This window comes from Drosophila pseudoobscura, chromosome X (assembly GCF_009870125.1).
Source record: "Drosophila pseudoobscura strain MV-25-SWS-2005 chromosome X, UCI_Dpse_MV25, whole genome shotgun sequence".
In the NCBI taxonomy this organism is placed as follows: domain Eukaryota; kingdom Metazoa; phylum Arthropoda; class Insecta; order Diptera; family Drosophilidae; genus Drosophila; species Drosophila pseudoobscura.
In genome coordinates, this window is record NC_046683.1 from 37,636,855 (window position 1) to 37,657,869 (window position 21,015).

The window sequence follows — 21,015 nt, forward strand, 5'->3', positions numbered from 1 at the left end:
AAGCAGAAAGAGAGCGGGAGAGGGAGCGGGAGCGGGAGCGGGAGCAAGAGAGAGAGAGATCGAATGGATCGAAGAGAATGGCGTGCGAACTAAGATACCATCTATTTAGGTATTTCCTCAAGTAATCCCCTCCCGCTCTTTGGCAACGGCTGGGTCCTAGAAGAGCCCCCATGAACGAAAACTAACCGCCCACTCCACGTGCACACACTCGCACTCCCCTCGGGCACATGCCTACTCCCCTGTTAAACAACAGCGGCTAGACCTAAGGCTCTCATTTAGTTTGTCTGTGCTGTTATGTTATGGTACTGTTGCGCTACTGTTGCGGCACTGTTACGTCACTGTTACTGCTACTGCCACTGCTACTGCCACTGCTACTGCTACTGTTATTCTGTTGTCCGAGTATGCCTTTAACAGCTGAGATCACCGGCGGGCAGTGTGGCGTATGCGTGATATCTGGCCGCCACTGTTGCCATTGCTATAATTAACCAAACAGCAGCATCGGCGGCCGATGCGATGAACCAGTTGAAGCAATTAAAACAAAGTTGGCAAAATAAACCCCTAAGAAGAGACAGCGACTGTTGAAAGGCTTAACTTCGAACGGTTAATGTTGATGCTGTTCCTGTTCCCTGGCAGAGGGAGCGGAGGTTCACCAATTGACGGTAACGCAAAGGATCAGGCGTCCCCGACCACTTAAAGTACGAAAATGGAATACAAAAAATGTTCTTCTATTTGAATAGTAATTGGATGCCCTGCCCTCTACACGATCGAATGATCGTTTCTAAAGATACGAGCCACACTATGACCTGACATTTCGTTACAGAAAACACGATTGGTTCTTGAGGTTGGGCTACAAAATGGCAAAACTCTGCGACTTTGTTAGGGTTATAAGATATGTATAGCATTTCCTCTGATTATATACTATGAAGAACTACATACATTTCCTTTTTTTTTATTGTAAATCTGCGCAGGCATCTAATACCAAATTGCGGGCTAACAAAAGAGAAAAACTACCCGAGATCGGGCCAATTTTCTGGGATCTCTCAGATTCTCTCAGACTCGCAGTTCAATATTTTAGAGAGACTAGTAATAGTAATAGAGAGACTAGAGACTAGGAGGTACATAATTGTAAACGAAATCATGATCATTCTAATAGGTTTTAAGATCAAAGTTAATGAAATTATTTGTCAATCGGTTGAATTATATGAAAAGTATGAAAAGAATATCGAAATCTATTATTGGCATGGTGGAAATGCCCTAGTTAAACGAGTATGCGACGGAGCCGCCGGTTTCTCTCATTTTTATCATTGCATAGATACACCCAATCCGGAAAGAGCATCAAAACTTCGGCTCCCGCCTAGTGTTCGTTTCTTCTTATTGCTGTTTCGTCTTTTCTGCGGATTTTATTTTACGAGCGAACCCGTAAAAAATTGCCAGAATAAACTTTTTCAATAACAATTGATGTCTGGTGTTTTTTTTTATCGCTGTTGGATTTATTGTTTTTTTTTTTGTTTTTTTTTTTTTTTGTTTGAATATGAAAACAAAGAGAATGTTATCGGTGTTCTTGTAAATGCTTTTGATTTTTTGGCCTGATTTGATTTTTAGAATAACAGCTCGCTTTGCAGAACACTTAAATATTGGCCATGGCGACCCAATAAGGGCATTTCCACGGAACAGTTCCCGATGCTATGTCCCGATGTTATTTTCAAAATGATTGAAACTTGGCTAATTACCCAAATGACGTGCGATGTAGTTTATGAACTTTGAATAACAAATATTACAATCAGCAGGAGGTATTCTTTTGGTTTTTTATTTGATTTTTTGTTGGTATTTTTAGTACCATATTTCCCTTATGAATATCTCTTATAAGAAAGATGATTCTCAGTGGAAGTTCTTCCGCGTAAAAATCCCAGAGAATAAGCCCAATCTCGACTGACTTATCTTTTTGTGTTTTTTGTTTTGTTTTAATTTTTATTACCACAGAAATTTCGCATTGTAACGTCAGTAAAGTACGTCAGATCCTTAGGCGGGTTCGGTGGGCGAGATATGCCGGCCGGATGGTACTTCGTTGGGGACTGATTTCGATGTAGTTGAGTTTCTTTCGAGGCAAAGTAACGTTTTATCAGAGTCGGATGATGAAGATATATTTTGTACGCGCTGGACGGATGCCCATTAGCGGACGAGAGTGCAACCGAGACCATTTACGGAAACACTACTCTTGTACAATGGTGAAATTCAGTTTTACCGGGCTGCTATTCATTAGTACTCGTCGGTTTACAGGGTATGCAAAGTTCGAAGCGGCGAAGATAGCTTCCTTACTGGTTTCATTAGGACTTTGTTTTGTTTAATATTGTTGTTAGCGTTTTATTGTCGCGTCCCGAGTCGAAAGCCCAGTTCAAAGCAGACGATAGACAGTGAGAAAAAGAAGACCGAATGAGAGGGAAATGGAAAGGGAGAACAAGAGATGAAGAAGGAGACGGAGGCGGAGACGGACGAAGACGGAGAATCGTCGCGTTAATCGATACGAAATAAATCGTATAAAATCGTGATTAACCATTTAACATGATTAAGATGTTGAGATCCGTACGAGTGTGTACACACGTATGTACATACATATGTATGTGTCTGCCTCACATAATATACAGCCTCTGATATGGGTACTCCCCTCCCCCTCCCCCTACCCCTAAAGGTAAAGGGCTGTTCGCTCGTTCCCGTTCTCGTTCTCGTTCTGGAATTTCGGTGTGATTCGCGAATCCCGTTGGAGTGAGACGCACATTCCGTCATTTCAAGGCAAATCATTTGGCAATTCTGGTGGCTATACTAATTGGGGTGCCAATCGAAACAAATCGAAACAGATCGAAACAGATCGAAGCAAGACAAATTAGATCAGGCCAGGCGCAGATTCCCCAAAACCACATTCATCCTTTCAGCCACAGTCCGTCCTGTACCGGCAGTACCGGCAGTAGCGGCAGGAAACGCTGGAAATCCAAACGCAAACCACAAGACCGCGAGAAAGTTTTCCTCAATTCGCTGACCATTTTTACTTTTTACTGGCGACTAAATTTAATTAATAATACTTAACATTTTACTTCTGCCTCGCACATTTGTCATTTAGTAGCGATGTATAATTTATAACATTTTGTTCGTTGACAGAACACTCCCAACCCAACCCAACCCCTCCCCTCCCCTCCCCTCCCCTCCGCGTCCTGCCCCTCCCAATGCCGATTCCAAATCCAATTCCAATGATGATGATGATGATTGCATCTCATGTACGAGTATTAATATTATTATTATTGTTTTTTTTTTTTTTGTGTCGATGGTTGTTGTTGCTGCTGCTGCTGCTGCTGCTGCTGTTGTACCAGGGAATGTATTATATTATACCCTACTTCTCGGCCCCAGTGCGTGGCGCGGCGACCTTAGCGTCGATCGGCCCAAAGAGCAGCAGCAGCAACACGAAAACCATTTACTGAGCATTTTCAAGGTTCAAGGTTACAACCTGCACTTATTAATACGGTTTATTGTACTTTTGTGTTCCTTCTTTTCCCCACTGCACACTGCGCCCTGCGCCCTGCACCCTGCGCCCTGCGCCCTGCACCACTCGCAGTCCGAGCACCAACAAAAACTGGAGCAACAACAACTTGTACATATAGTAGTCGCTTGACCTGCAGGAACAATTGGCTTCTATAATTATTTATACGATGTTTCATTTGTTTTGGAATTTTTCCATTTTCTGAGATTGCAACTTGCAACAAACGAAAAAGTAGGGAAAACAAACTTCATCGGCGCGCAAAGGGGCGGACAGGGTCCGGGCAGGGTGCGGGCAAGGTGAGAAGGGGAGAGAGATTCAGTGGGCATTTAATAGGATGTGTAATTTCAGTAGTAGTAGTAGTAGTAGTAGTAAATAACTGCTACGATTACAACTGCGTACCTGATTATCTGGGGACGGAGTGGGTGGATGCCCCGAATGCAATTACCTAAAACCTTCTTCGAGGACAGAGAACCCAACCCAAGACTCAAGACTCAAGACCCAAGGCTGGCGGGACCAAGCTATAGTTTGTAGATTCTGCTAGTTGTAATTTATTTTATTTTATTTTATTTTTTTTTATATAGAAAACCAGTAACATTTGTTATTTCTTACTCGCTTGAACGAAAATACAGTAGAATTCGGGTATAACGACACTCAATGGACAGACGATCTTACGTCGTTATACCCGGAAGGCGCGCTCCAACCACAAGCCACGTTTGTAATAGGTTTAAAAATAAAACTAATTAATTCTTAAATCAAACAAAAAATTTAATTCAATAACATGGATTTTTCACAATAAGTCGTATACATATAATGCATATTCATAAGCATAATGTAACAGGATTAATTTCTATACATACTGTAAGTGGTTTATCTTTTTATTCTAAATAATCAGTAATTTTTGATTGCTTAGCAGTAACAATATAAAAACAGCCGCGCACAGCATTATTTCAAATTGAGAACAATTTGAATGGGCAAATCTATTCAGAGTTTCGGCAGCCTTAAATGCCTCTAAGACCCTAGGTGCTGACACATCTTCATTTTGAACTTCGACGTTGTCGTCGCCGTCCTGTCCGCCATCTAATCTAATGTATCAATATGTACATACATACATATGTACATACATATTCATCCAGTTCTTCATTTGAAATCGGTGCCGATCACTGATAAATACATACTACGTTTCTAACAGCGTCGTTAGATGCTTCAATTTGTTGGCATTATTTCGCTGTATTTATTTTTTCGGCACGTCGCAATAAGCGGAGACGTACTGAGCGGAGGCCCTGTCATATATGTACATATATGTACATATATGTATGTATGTATGTATGTAAGTTTGCACGGGGACCATTCAACCAAGCCATTGAATTTTCGTCGATGTGACGGGACGTTACAACCGGACTCTACTGTAGTTGCTCTTGCGCTCTATTCTCCCTAAGATTTTTGAAGTGAATCGTTACCCAGAAATATTGTAAAATGAACGGGGGCTAAAGCTTATAGAGGAAAATAAGCAAAAATGGGAAGGAACTCTACGGTTGCGCATAATTACATATATTACAAATCAGTCAGAATATGGCAGAATACAAGAAGAGTCACACTCAAAAGGCATCTACCGAAGCTGACCGTCGGGTCGTTGGGTAATACTCCGAGCAACCTCAAATCCCCACCAGTCGGCATACGTATGGAGAGAGTATGGAGAGTATGGACCGTGAAGGGGGTTATTCAAGGTGCTAAACATCTGAGAAGACTCATCCTCGTGCAAAGAGCAATAACACGGCATCCAACAATTTTCAGTATTTAGTATTTATTGAACGATTTACAATCAATTTTGTCTGTAACTGTATTTCAAAATTCAAAGCATTTCATTTGAAAGCAGCTCAATGTTCAGTGTTTTTATACTGACCGCAGCTCCACAAATACAAACATACATATGTAGGTATTTAGAGACTGAGCACAGGGTATTCCGTGTGTTTCGCCTGGTTTCTAAAAACTGTTTAAAAAAGTGTTTAAAATGGCCATTACCGCCTTACACCCATCCCCCCATCACTATACATCAATTAAAACTCTTTTCGATATATGGAGTTCTGTTCCGATAGCATATTTGTTAATTTACTTAAAGTTAGTTTTTGAAGTTAACTGTGGGAAAGACAATATAGCAGTAAGTTTACCAACGCCCCTACTCTTTGTCGGCTCGAAAGTTGGCTCTCTGAAACTTTTTTGAAAGCCACGAGAGAGCTCGGAAAGCCACCGCGCTCTCACGCTGTGTACATGAGGCAGCCGACGACTGCGATTTGTTGGTATTGGTGCACACGTCTTCTCGTCTTCTCGTCTCTCGTCTGCTCGTGCATTTGAGGTCTGCTTGCTTGTGTTGGTTTTTCGACGGCGCTGTCGAAGCATACACCCATTACTTCAGATTTCACTAGAGGTTGGGACACTTCTCGAAGACGATTGCCCACAACAGAAAAAAGTCAAAATTTCGTATATCCCTTAGATGCCAATATACTGGGCGAATGTACGTAATACGTATGTATGTATGCGTGTGAAAATACATCAAATATTTCGCACATGCCTTCACAGGAGAACAATTCTCTGTAGGGTATTCAGCGTGCGTTGCGTCAAGAAGCACAGATTTTGTGGGTATGTATGTACGTGTGCACAGCCAACGATTTGCCAAAAATCCGTGAGTTTCTTGACTTAACAAATTGAAGTCGAGATTAGGCGGTAGCTAGCAGTAGGGGATCAATTACTTTGAGATTTTCTCAACAGTCATACGAAACGAAACGAAACGAAAATATCTGACTTTTGTTAGCCTTTGCTGCGGCAGAGTTTTATCTCCATCAGGTATATGCGTCAAAAATACCATTTCAACGATGAATACTGTTAAAAAATGCACAATTTTGGTAGTTTTTGTAAAACAAAAAATTATATGGGCAAGAAATACCGAACGGTACAAAATACCATTTTAGGAGGTTTGGCCAAACGGCTGCACCTTTACCTCTTATCCATTAACATTTTACATTTTAAAATCGATACCTTAAACGGCGCCTCATTATTGTACCTATACAAATAAAATTTAAAAGCAAAAGAATTAATTTTAATTGACTTTTTCAAGTATAATTTTTGAAACAAAAAAAAAATACCGCAAAAAATTACCAATTTTGCATTCGAAAGCCCAACACTCCTCAGGCGGTAAGCTGAAGCTACAAAGGGTTTGAGTCCGATTTATAAATGCATTCATCAGCAACAAAGCAGATGTAGGATACTTAAGTTAGATGGGGAAAGCACTACCACTATTAGATCTGTGGCGAAAGTGGATGTGTGTAACACTCAGAAAGAAGCGTTGCCGACCCCATAAAGTATATATATTCGTAATCAGCATCAAAAGCCGAGTCAATAAAGCCATGTCTATCTGTTCGACTATTTAAACTAGATCAGCCAACCCACAATGGCATTCACAATTTTTAAGATGCGAGAAAATCTTTAAAAATATCACCCAGAATCATAGAGAATGACCATATCTACATCTATAAAATTCTGTGCTTCAATTTTTGCTGGATAGGCATTTTTGGTCTGGCCAAATTATTTATAAATTTTAAAGGATTTGGTCAGAGGCTTGTTGGTTTTTATTAAGTTCTTTCATATTTAAAATCTAAAGTGCTTACTGAAAGTCGAGGATGGAAGATGAAATCTTTACTAACAACGGACACCCGCATCATCAGTCTTGCAAAAAAGGATCAGTTCATGTCTTCCAAGGCCATATCCGCTCAAATTGGCAAAGAAAAATCAGGTCTGATGGTTCGTCGGAGACTTCAATATACAGACTTAAACGGACGTATAGTCCGAAAAGTTGCCTTACTCCGAGTAAAAAATTTGAAAATGAGGCAAAAAGTCGTTGAAAATCATTTGGCATGGTCTGGGTCTTAAGAGTGGAACAAAATATTATTGAGAGACGAAAATAATAGATCTTTGTGATCTATTGTGTAATGACTCCAGAAGATGTATACAAGGACCCAAAGGCAAAGACTTCGACTTCCGGTACACAAAGAAAATGGCTAAGAACGGAGGCCGATGTATAGGTATCTGAGGCTATTTTTCTTGGCATGGCGTTGAGCCGGTACATCGCATAACTCATCATGTGATCCAATTCGGGTACAAAAACATATTGACAGACATTATACAAGCTGAGCCTTAAGCTGAGGAAAACATGCCCTTGAGATGGTTCTTTCTACAGGAAAATGACCCAAAGCACACCTCAAAGGTGGTGAAGGCTTGGTTTACAGAAAAAATATCTAAACGTTATGGCTTGGCTAAGTCAGTCTCCTGACTTAAACCCATTTGAAAACCTTTGGGGTGACTTGAAACGTCGAATTGGTAAAAATACTTTTCGAAAAGAAAAAGAATTATGGAGAATTTGTGCAAAAAGCGTGTCATGAGATTGTAGTGGAGACTTGCCGCAAACTTATTGCTAGTATGCCAAGAAGAATGACCGAAATCATCCAAAATAAGTGTGGCTATACAGGATACTAGTATGTATAAGATTATAAATAATAAGAAAAAAGTGGAAAAATGTTGATACGCTTTTAGTTTGTTGCTTTGTAGAATTGCTGTACCCATTATTTTGGCCAACCCTTGTTTATGTTTTTTAGGTTTATCGATCATAAAATACATATTTAAAATGAAAACTAAAAGTAAACTTGATATTTTAATTATGTTTATTAGAAAAGTGTTATAAGACGTGAAAGAGAGCTCATAAGCGTGTACTTATTGTTTTGGCCAGTAGTGTACGTCCATTCGCTAACCCATTTTCCGTCTCTCCCTCACACACATTATCATCGTGCAGTGTGCGCCCTCTGGCGGATGGGAGCCATACTGAACTAGTTTCGGGTATAATATCGGGTATAATAATGCTCGCAACGCTCCTGCTCGTTTTTATTTTTTGCTATCGCAAAATCAATTTCATACAGAAATGTATGCTAGTGTTTTTATTTTATTTATTTTTTAAATCAAACGCCTGTAGCGTTTTTTCGGTAATATTAAACAAACTGCAGAACAAAAAATTAATTTTTGGTTGTGGACCAAAGCTAAGTTTGTGTCCTGCAAACTAATAACAAATAACAATCCAATAAAATTAAAAATTTTCGCACCGTCTGTCTATAACTTTCACGCTGTTACAAGTGTAAAAGGGCCAATTTTCTGGGATTTTTATACCCGATACTCAAAATGAGTATTGGGGTATATTAGATTAGTGGTAAAAGTGGATGTGTGTAACGTCCAGAAGAAATCGTTTCCGACCCCATAAAGTATATATATTCTTGATCAGCATCAATAGCCGAGTCGATTGAGCCCTGTCTGTCTGTCCGTCTGTCCGTCCGTCCGTCTGTCCGTCCCCTTCAGCGCCTAATGCTCAAAGACTATAAGAGCTAGAGCAACGATGTTTTGGATCCAGACTTCTGTGATATGTCACTGCTCCAAAAATATTTCAAAACTTTGCCCCGCCCACTTCCGCCCCCACAAAGGGCGAAAATCTGTGGCATCCACAATTTCGACGATACGAGAAAACTAAAAACGCAGAAGATGACTATATCTTCTAGAGTGCAAAATCTGAACCAGATCGTATAATTATTACAGCCAGAATCACGAATACAATTTCACTCTTTCTCGCTCTGTCTCACTCTAACACACAGGTTTCGTGGTCGGTTTTGCCAATTGCAAAATATGAGTTCAAGGATCTCAGAACCTATAAGAGCCAGAGCAACCAAATTTGGTATCCACACTCCTGTGATATCGGACCTTGATCGTTTCATGTCCAAATTTCGCCACACCCCCTTCCGCCCCCGCAAAGGACGAAAATCTGAGGCAACCACAAATCTCAGAGACTATTAAGGCTAGAGTAACCAAATTTGGAATCCGCACTCCTCTTAGATCTCACTATAAAACGTGTATCTCAAAATTTCGCCCCACCCCCTTCCGCCCACACAAAAGACGGAAATCTGTTGCATCCACAATATTGCAGATTTGAGAAAACTAAAAACGCAGAATCATAGATAATGACCATATCTATTAGATTGCTGAATCTGGATCAGATCGGATAATTTTTGTAGCCAAAAGGAACAAATCAATTTGCATTGGCTACGCAGCGCCCGACGTCACGCTCAGACTGATTTTCTGTCTCTCTCGCACGCACTCTTTGTCGTGTCGTTTAATATTAGCGGCGTCTGCCGGAGGAGAGCCATACTGACTTAGTATCGGGTATAACCGTAGAGTTGCGGTGTCCGCAGCAACTCACAACGTTCCCCCTCGTTTTTGTTAGATATATAGTTCAATATGGTAGAGAGACTTTGAGGAAAGCTTCTATTAATAATCATGGGCGGGAATGCCCGCGCACAAACGTGCCATAGTAGATCTATTGGTCGTCTAACTTTTCCTTAGCTGCTGTGGCCTGTTGTAGAATAAGTACCAAGTGCAGTACAATACAGTACAGTACATTTCGGAATGTTGTGATTAATAAGCTTATTGAAGGTCCTCACTCCTAGTCCTTGGCTTCCGTCTAGAGAACTGCGTGCATCAGATGTGCGTCAGCAGCTTCTTGAGCGGCTCTTGTCATCAGCAGAGAGAAAAGACAAATGTCTGTCCAGTGCTGCCAACAGCAGAAAAGGATGGGCGTCACCGCTGCCTCATCTTCACCGCATGAAGCTTCTTGTAGTGTATTTTTCGAATGTGGACGCACGAGAGCTACACGCTACCTACCCCCCCGATCCCCCAAAGCGGCACCATTGCCCTCTTCACAATTTTCAATGCTAAAGAAAAGACTTATCAGCTGTTGTTGTTCTTTCTGCTGCTGCTCCTCCTCTTTTGTGATAACACACAGTTTTGTGCTCTCTTTGCTCTGCTCCCCCGCTGCTCCCTCCCTGCTCCCATCTGCTGTGCCCCAAAGATGCCGAGGTTGGATACGACTTACATGTGTGCTGTAGACCATTATGTTAAGAAAAAAACATATTTGCTTTGATTTAGTTAAGTACAAAAATATACGTAGACATATGTAGAACGTAGATACGTGTGTACGTATGTACGAGTGTACATGCATTTGTATATATGTATATGTATGTATATATTTTGTAATTCAATGGACTCATCCACTGTGCCAGCTATCGGCAACCAAGGAGAAATTAACACTATTATAGCTGTTGTTATTGCTGGCGCGCTACTGGAAGCCGACGTTAGTGATCTTCGTGAATGCTCGGGCTCGTGCGTGTGTGAGAGAGCGGGAGACAGCGATAGAGAGCGCGATCGAAAGAGCCAGTGGATCGCAATCGCTCAGCTGGGATCTGAGCTCTCAGCTGAGGCCTACATGTGACCACCCCCCACCCCACGCCACCCCACGCCACACCACACCACACCACACCACACCACACCACACCACACCTCTTCCGTGTGAGTGTGGTGTGATCAAATTTGAAGAAAATACACTTTTAGGCAAATACGGTATATTGGATTCACCTTCTTCAATACATTGAACATACATACATGCATACATATGTACATATGTATGTACATGGAATATCTGCTTGGATATGAGCTTATCAGCGCCAGTGATATCTGGTCACACCTGCCAACATGTGTATTGCTGTGCTCCCAAGCAGACGTAAACATCGCTTGACGTACACATGTACGGTTACGGCTGCTCCAAGTGTGTGGTGTGTAGACATTCCTTTCTGTCTGACCCTGACTGTCTGTCTGGGATTGACCGCGCTCATCCAGCTCGCTAACATCGGCGGCGCAATTGTGCGTATCGTCATCATCGAGCGCGCACACTCAAGCGTGTGCTGGCCGCTCCGCTGTTAATTAACAGCTACACATCGAATTCGTGTGCGGATGGTTGGGCTGGGGGAAAGGCATAGCGCAGCCGCAGCAGCAACAGCAACAGCAACAGCAACCGCTACGGCAGCCGCGACCGCAGCTTCCGAAGATGTGCATATTGATTCTCTTCCAGTGCTCTCAGTCGCGCGCTCTCCCGCTGGGCGCTGCTTTATCAATTCGCGGCTGCAATCAGTGCCGAACCACAACAATACGCACACACACACACGCACACACACACACACACACACAGGCACGAAGCGAGGGCTCTTCTCACAAAAATATACACACACATAGATATCAATTAAACCCGTTGTCGTCATAGTTTTTGTCAGCCACGCGTACACTTGTCGCAGCCGCCTCCGATTCGCTCTCACTTCTCCATGCTCTGGGCTTCGAGTGTTCTCTCTGTCTCTCTCTCTCTCTGGGTTTCTCACTATCTCTCTGCCTGAGGGGGCAGCATCTGGCCAGGCCATATCAGGCGCGGCCAGGCATCATTACAGTCTGTCGTTCTTTCGGGATTTAGTTCATCGATCTCAGCGTAAGTGTCCACATCGTGCCACCGCTTGACTCGCGATTCGGTTTCGGTTTCGGTATCGGTATCGGTATCGGTTTTGGGGTCGGTTTCGGTATCGGTTCAAGCACAGTCTCGGTGTCAGCTGAAATATTTTGCGTTTTCAGGCGAATCTACTATAACTTTTTTTCCGTATTTTTTTTGTGCGTGCCTAGTGTTTCCCTGGAATTTGCACATAACTTTCTACGTCTACATATGTATTACAATGTAAATATATATATATATATATATATTATATATATATAATTAATTATATATATTATTATTATATACATATATATGCAGTGCTGCATTGTTTTTGCTTTGTCTAGCTCAAGGTAGAGTGTTCAATCGGCCCAATCGCGGAAATAAAAGGGAAATCCGTTTCAATTTGAGTCCCTCCAAAGGAGTGCCGATCGTGTCTGTGGTAGAGACAAAGGTCTCTCAGCAAAGTCGCGCGTTTATCTAATCACCTTTGCCAGAGCGGGACACATCCAGAGAGGAAGCGGCCCACTAGGCCCAGTCGCAGTCCCCGGCCCCACAAAACCTGATCGAACCAGACTAAACCCGAATCAGAGCGGCAGTCCCCCAACAAAGTCCTTTCCAATACATTCAGATTTCGCAGTTTGTTCTCCTGCCTTCATCAGAGATATTTGAATTGTTTCCATATTGATTTTCTGTACAAAAAACAAGTGTTGATAAGAAATTTCAATAGCCAGCCAGCCACACACAAATCAACATAACCCCCTTATGAAAAATACAAATCGGAGAAAATACTAATCTATCATTATTATAATGGAGACTTATCTCTCTATCTCTCTCTCTCTCTCTCTCTTTACCTATACATTTTTCTACTTTAAAGACGTATAAAAGAATTTCTGAATAAATGATTTCTGGGGAGCGAACAATGAGGTTTAACATGGAATAAAAACCATAAATTGACTTCAAGGGAGAGGAACAAAACGTGTCGATGTGAGCTGAATTTACCAAATATTCTACTAACACATGGAGGAATATTCGATTTGTGTTAAAGCCCCAACAAATTAGTTCTATCTGCGATCTGCAGTGTCCATCCACCGCTTTTTGGCTGAGCCTACAATATTGGAGGAGCAATTGCAAGAGGAGAAGCTTCAATGCAGAGCGAGTTCTTGTCCATTTGAATCTACGCGTAAAAACTATTGATATTGGGTCCGCCGCTCAATATGACTCGAGTCTTTCGATAGTATTCCCTTACTGAACAAAATGAAAGCCTCGAGGTGTAATGAACACATCTCTGGTCCGTCCATCGGATCAGCTGAGAGCCGTCTAATTCTGCTCATTTCGGGCGAGTTTATTATGATTTCAATGTGGGTCAATGAAACAAGATCAAGATATTTCACAAAGCCAACGGCACTTAATATACAAAGGTTTATACATACATACATGTTCACACAGACATGCATATGCATGTGTTCGTTCTATTGCATATGCATGTGTGTATATGTACATATGTACATATGTATGCAAGACTGCTTGACTGATAAAGGCACCGTGCACCCGTACATTTTCAATTAGCATTTAATCAAGCCAAGAACTTGCTTGGCATTTGATTGTCAAAAAAAAATAATAAATAAATAAATAAATACAAAAAACGGGGCAGTGCTGGCAGCATTATCTGTGTCAACGAGTCGTGGCTGAGGAGGGGCACCGCAAGGTGCATCGATTAGGCCAAGAACCAAGAACCGAGTTGCACCCGACTACAAAGCAACATACGTACATACGTACGTACCTATGTGTAGATGCTGGTGCACCTTCGCAGCGAAACACACACGAAAATATAAATGGAAAGAGGGTGGAGCGGCTCCGACGCTTCCACTCCGACCTTGCCCTTTTTCCGCTCGAAAGAGCTGCCTCTCTCTTCCTCTTGGGTGCAGAAAAGTAAAAGGGAAGAGAAACCCGTTCTAGCTCTGCGATTTAGTCTGCTGCGGTGTAACTGTTAATTGAGGAGCAACTAGGAAGCGCCCAGGCGCAAGGAGGAAACATTTCAAGGTGGGCCCCCTCCTCCTCCGAGAGGGAAACAAGTTTCGAAACAAACAGAGATACAGACGGACAAACGGACAGACGGACAGAGAGACAGAGCGAGAGAGCGAGAGAGCGAGAGAGAGAGAGAGCGAGAGAGAGAGAGAGAGATAGAGTGCACTTAAGGCGATGATCATCGAACTCCTCCCGTTTCCCGTTTCCCTTTCCATTTGCCTTCTTAATTGTTGGTGCTGCTCTGCCTGCCCTGGACTTTGGCTTCGGGCTTCGGGCTTCGGGCTTCGGTTCGGCTTGGTCGCGATAAAAAACGCACGCAAAGGGAAATACACAATCGGCATCGGACGCATATAAAAAAACAAAAAGGCCGTAAATAAATAGATAAATAACGCTAAAGCGAATTTACGAAACAAAACAAATAACTCAAAATAAATGTAAACTTTGTTGTTGGGCGTTTCAAGCCGCGATCCGATCGCAGGCGACTTCGGGTCTCCGTTTCATGCGCGGTATTTAAAAGCGTCTTTCGCTTTCGCGGGCGACTTGGTGGCGATTCGTGTGCGTTTTCCCGAACAATTCGCGTGCGAATTGATTTTGATTGATTTTCCCCGTCGTCTATTTTCTTAATTTTTTATTGTTTGTTGACTCAAAGCTGGCCGACAACAACAACAAAGCAACCACAACAAAATCCGACTGCAAATGTATTTATTGTAACGCATTTATCAGAAACATCAAGAATAAAAACACGAACAAGAAATGTACAAAGAAAAGCAAATGAAATGCCAAATAAAAAACTAATCAACAAACTAAATTAGCTAGCTAATTAGCAACTAGAACAAGAACAAAACGTGCCAATAATTATTACCAAAAAAAGACCAATCTATGCCTACGCACATAATTATAGAGTACACTAAGAGCACATATCCAAAAAAGAGAACGAGAAGCATCAGTGCAGTAGAGCAGGAGAGCAGGAGAGCAGGACAGGCAGCAAATGCAGAACGTTCTAAGATAACTGCAAGAGAGCGACCAGTAAAGCTATCCCCCCACAATGCGCTTCACCTACAATCAGTATAAACACTACGAGTCGGGCTACCGGATTCCCTCCAAGATGCACAATCTGAGCCATCATCAGCACCATGGTGGCAGCAATAGCACTGGTGGTGCTGTTGCTGGTGCTGTTGCTGTTGCTGGTGGGGGCGGCGGAGGAAGAGGAGGAGGAGGAGGAGGAGGAGGCGTTGGTGGAGGTGGAGGTGGAGCAGGTAGAGGAGGTAGTACTAACAATACCAGCAATAATCACTACGGTCAGCATTACAACAGCACCAGTAGCAACAACAACAACAACAACAATAACAACACAGGCAACACAAATATACAGCCCTACCAGCACCATTACAAAAGCAACTTCGGTAAGGAAGCGAAATCAAGAGAGGTATCATTGGTAAATACATACAAACATGTATGTACACCCTATGTACATACATACATACATACATACATACATACATACATCAGTGGTCGGCACGGGCCTATCTCGCGGGGACCTACTATCTCGTACATCCAGTAAACCACTGGTCGGCACTAATGCAATAACGTTTTTCCAGCCGACCACTGCTGTAACTGATGTAAATAAATACTTATATTCTTCATCAGCAAGAGCTATGTACAGCTGCACGTAAGGCACAAATATACCCGGCACAAGCCAAAGAAAACGGGGAAAAATTCGGTTGAATTTTCACCAAATCTGTATTCCATTTAGCATAAATTTCCAAAAAATTAATAGCAATATTCATTAAAGTAGATTAAGGAAAAAAATGTATCTGAAATAACACTTGAATACGACACCCAAATTGAAAAATATTTTTTTGTGGCTGCGGTCGCCAGCGGACATCGAAAAACTCTCAAAAATCAATTGGAGTGTCCTAACGATAAAAATAAATTTGGGCTGATTTCATAAAGAAGGGTTCAAATTATGTAAAAACATTCAAAACCGAACCAAAACGGCTATTTCCGAGACTTCTATGCGATCGGTTCTGAATCGACTCAGAATCAATTAAAAATTCGAATTGAGGACTGTCCTTAAGGTACTTTAATTATTACAAAAATTCCAGCTTTGTACTTGGTAAACTCGGCTTGATAAAAACTGGTCCACGCCGTACTAGGATATTGCTCACCGAAGCATAATAGCGCTCAAACTGCCGTGAAAACGATCCTATTGTAATTCCTCTTTACCCCCCACTTCCTTTGCTTCCTTGATTCCTCAGAAATATACAAAAGAAACTCTTATGAACCTTCGAAATTCAATTTCTTTCCTTTGAAAATTCTGTTTAGCGGCAGTATCTAATCCACGCCATATGAATATTGCCAAAGTACTTCAAAGTATTGAAAGTTTTCGACCACAGCCAATAAAAAATATTTTACAATGTTAGTGTCGTATTCAAGTGTCGCATTTCCTATAATGAAATTTTTGAAATTTATGATAAATCTAATAAAGGTTTGATGGAAATTCAAGTTCACCGTTTTCTTTGCACTGTACCGGAAATATTTGGGCCTTGAGTGTTCATTTTCAGTGTGTCGTATTCAAGTGCCTGGGAGTGTACACACATACATATTTATATACCAAAACATGTGCTTATACATATATCAGAGAGGCCATAGAGTCGATCGGACGTGAGCGGATTAGAGAGGGACCTTAAGCAAGGTACCAGCCCATAAAGGCTTCTTATCTAGTAATACATGCTGATAAAAAGATTATGGTAATTAAGGAGGTTCGGCTAAATAAGATCAAGTTAAGTGGGAACCGTCGCGGCCTTATGTTGAGGCCCCCTGTGGAGGCCCCCTGTGGAGGCCCCCTGTTGTGGCAATTTAAATTGTAGCGATCTGTTTCTCTCCTTGCACTATTGTCAGATACACTTGCAGATACATACATATATTTGTAGAATAAATGCTAAAGTAATTGCCTCCATCTGATGACAGCCTGATTGGATAGACATTGGCTGCCATGCCTGCTCGCGTATCGTCTGCATTAACGAACTGCTTTAAAAATGATTTTTGATCAAATTTCGCCGCTGTGATAACATGCAATAAACATTTCGTATCGATATATAACGCACGCAGATCTAGAAATGGAGCGCGTCAATTACCAAAGAGGCGGCGCCCAGTTGTCGCTGGTGATTCAAGTTCTCCCAAGCGCTATGTTTGGTTTCGTTAACGCCAGTTTTCGCCAGTTGCCAGGTTTGTCCAAGGCGATAAGATTACGCGGCAGTCGCGACAGAAGAAAAACAACCAAACGCAAAAAACAGAAAACATTGTGAGCCGCGGCCTTTGCCGCTGCTCTACTTTATACCCGGTGCTCAGCCAGTATACATACATATGTACATATGTATGTACATGTGAGCTTATGATTTATGAAATTTACACATTATATTTTATGTGTCGTTTGGTAGCGCAGCTCGCCAAAAAACGAATTGATTTTTGCCAAACGAAGATTTTATAGGCGTCGGTCGAACCGTTCGAATATTTTTAATATATTCGATTTCTGTTTACATCTGTTTCTGTGTTTCTATTCTCTCACCAACACCAATCGTTTGAACTCGCTTTCTTCCGCCACGACACGCACACTGAAGGGATCGTCAAAATTGTGGATCCCACAGATGTTCGTTCTTTGTGGGAACGGAAAGGGGCGTGACAATATTTTGGAAACAAACCTGATTCAGTGTCATATCACAGGAGTCTGGATTGTCTCTGAGGTCTAGGCGCTAATTGGGATGGACTGACAGACAGACATGGCTCAATCGACTCGGCTATTGATGCTGATCAAGAATATATATACTTTATGGCTTCGGAAACGCTGTCTTCTGGGTGTTACAAACATCCGCTGTCACCACAAATCGAAAAACCCCTATACTCATTTCGGTAACAGTCCATTCCGATAGTATTCCAGGACCTGGGTCATCGTGTGCATCCATAAAGTACTCGTGTTGTACATTTACATGGGCCTGGGACGGACAAAGTGGGTCAGAAAGTTTCGTATACGTATACGTATACGTATTTGTGTTTTGTTTTTTTTTTTTTTACTTTATTGACAAGCTGTTTTGGTTAATTCATCCAAGTATGTAATTTTGCGCAGGAGTCTGCGTTTAATTATAGATTTCGGAACCCCAGAAACAACTGTCTCTCCACAAGTAGCTCCGTAATACGAGTATCTTTTGTCTGTTCCACACCTGTGTTTAGCTATCGTACAGCCGCTCTCCCAGTCGCCACCCAACAGGACAGCCAGTTTCTAGTCATCGAATGGGAGGAATGTGAAACTGAACGAAGACTCTGTGCCCCACTCTTGCATCTCTCTTGTGGCGTGGCGATAGTAATAGTAAATGTCTCCCTCTAAACGACAATGGCAGTGGTGGATTGATGGTAGATTGCCATATCTCTCGAACATCTTCCACCATCGACTTGTATCTCACAGTACTTACTGTACTTACAGTATGTCTACCATGACAATGCAGTCTATCATCTCTTCCATCTCCCTCTCCCCCTCCCACTCCCACCGTTAGATCTTATCGCAGTCGATCCCTCCCTCCCCGTGAGGCTCGTTTCTTCGGGCTCGGTAGGTAGGCGCGTTCCGAAAGCCCAAAAGCAAATATTGGTTTATTTGGTTTCCACTCAAGGTTAGGCAGGCGGCTGAAAGGGTGCGAATCGGATCGGTTTGAATCGTTTTGTTTCGGATCGGATCGGATTGGGTCGGGTGGGGTGGGGTGGGGTGGGTTGGTTATGGGTGGGTGATGCTGTCATAAAACGTTGAGGGCGCAACTGACGTCACAGAAATCAATGTACTCAGATAAATAAAAATGGCAGGGCAAAAAGAATCACACCCAAATTGTAATTAAGTAATCGGTTTCTAAGTACACACATTTTCAAATTTACACATATGTATGTAAATGTATTACCTAATATTAAATCTGAATAAAACATATAATATACCAGCGGTATATTGTGGCGCACATTGTGGTTCAACGGATAAGAAATGAGGATAACTCAAATGATTGTTTCGTCGATGGAGAATATCTCGAGCTTAGAACTGATCTCCAACTACGACGACTATGCCTCTCGGCACTTATTTGATCAGTATGCATAGTGTGTCCGTCTGTCCGTCTGTCCGTCTTCATGACCACCTAGACCTCAGACACACACAACACCTTCCAGGCGCTAACTCTCTTTGTCTCTCACACACACACACGCCTACTCTTCCTCTTGCAGTGCGCGCCCTCTGTCGGAGGAGAGCCATACTGACTGAGTATCGGGTATAGGTGTAGGGTCGCGGCCCTAGCTGCGGCTCACAACTTTCATCGCTCGTTATATAGATTACGTTTGTAGGATATATATTTACTCTAAACATGAAACATATTTATTTTAAATAAGAGATATTTTTTAACTTAAATTTATTTAGATAAAATATTTTCATATTAACGGTAAATTGTCATTCTTCTCGTTTCTTCTGGAAACTAGAATTAGAATTTCAATTTGTTCATTCCTAAATAAGGATCAAATCGTATTTGCCGATGATTAGCGTTTTAATTAAAAGCTCACCGATATAAAAATTGTGTTTTGTGTATTTTTTGTTTCGTGTTTTATTGAGTGAATAAATAAAGAAGCGTACTCCAAATACAAGATGAAATACGGAGGTAGATTCAAGAAGGAGAGGTAGGAGAAAGAGCAGAGGCATCGCCCAGGGGAGTGCAGTGTCCCAACTGGAGACTATTAATGTTAGTGTTAGTGCTAGTATTGGTGGGGTTTGTTCCGTTTAATGGGGTTTGTCTGGGCCGCCGGGCTCCCTGGCACTTTATCAGTTCTGCTCTTGGTGCTGCTGTGGTTGTGTGGCTGCGTGATAATACACATACATATGTACATGTGTGTGTGAATATATGCACACATGCAAATATATTATTGTGTATGTATATGTGTATTTTATATAAAACTCCTTCTGAATCTGGGGTCCCAGAAAGCGAATGCGAATGCGAACGCGAACGCAAACGCGAAGGCAGTTGAAATTGAAATTGAGCTTCAATTGAGATCGTGTGAGCGGCAACAATGAGTGCTGTTCCAGCAATAGCACAACAACACTGACAGTAACAGAACAGAAACAGAAACAACAGTCACTAAAGGCAATATTCTATGCTCTGAACTACTATATACGGACTGTGAGCCTCTGAGGTTCTGCACTGAGGAGAAGTTCAATGCACCCAAAACCGCCCCGCCGCCGCAGCATTATCAGTTTCCATGGCAGTAACTTAGCTCACGAACGATCCGTTCGGATCGGAACGGAACGGAACGGAAAAGAACAGAACAGAACAGAACAGAACGCCAGACCCGCAATGCACTGCTCGTTCTTCCCCCGCTCTGCAGTGGGGGCGCTCTGGAGCACCCTTCCATTGTACGGATTTCAATGATCAAAGTATATGCAAAGTGCAGAGACTTGTAGAGATATAGAGCTTGATGGGACTCTTTGCAGGTCCACATGGAAACGGAAAGGCAAATCATAATAAATCAGATATAAAAGACATTAATCTTTTATCATCTTTATCTTAAGGTTCGGAGCCAAAACATAGTACTACATACATACATACATACATACATATGTATGTTCTTATACTCGAATATGTTAAATTTAATGACGTCTATTATTGGTGCTTGTAATTTATGTTTAATTTTATGATGCAACATAAAGTATTGTTTATTAACAGATATTTCTCTTTTAACCACTTTCCCTAGGCATGAGGATGACTATGTCCACCAACTCCACAATGAGCGCCCGAATACATCGCAAGGGGTTTCGGATACCCTCGAAAAGACAGCCGGGAAAGGGCTTGCCCGGCAAGCTGCATACCATAACCAGGGTAAGCTGCTGTGGAAGAGGGAACCAAAGCATTTATAGCCATGCCCGTCTATCTGTCTGTTGAATGACTGTACTGTCTGTGTGTCTCCTTGCCTAGAAAAGCAAAATTGTATAAGAGTCCTATATCATATCATGGCTAACGTGAAACGATCGATCTGGAAAGGTATTAAAAGCTGTTCGCCTGCA

The 21,015-nt window shown here is 42.0% G+C and overlaps 1 protein-coding gene across 6 annotated transcripts in view; it reads left to right on the plus strand.

Annotated features, from left to right (window-relative positions):
• NFAT (NFAT nuclear factor) overlaps positions 1-21,015 on the plus strand; it is a 57,212-nt gene that overhangs the window by 12,797 nt on the left and 23,400 nt on the right. For 2 of the 6 annotated variants that reach the window (XM_015186898.2, XM_033381835.1), the window contains exons 1-3: positions 11,825-11,918; positions 14,593-15,346; positions 20,706-20,830. In XM_015186898.2, coding sequence (XP_015042384.2) covers positions 14,989-15,346; positions 20,706-20,830 — 483 coding nt within the window. In that variant the 5' untranslated portion in view covers positions 11,825-11,918; positions 14,593-14,988. Of the gene's footprint in view, positions 1-11,821; positions 11,919-14,592; positions 15,347-20,705; positions 20,831-21,015 lie in introns of those variants that run through there. The other 4 variants (XM_033381836.1, XM_033381838.1, XM_033381839.1 and 1 more) reach the window with 3 other exon arrangements.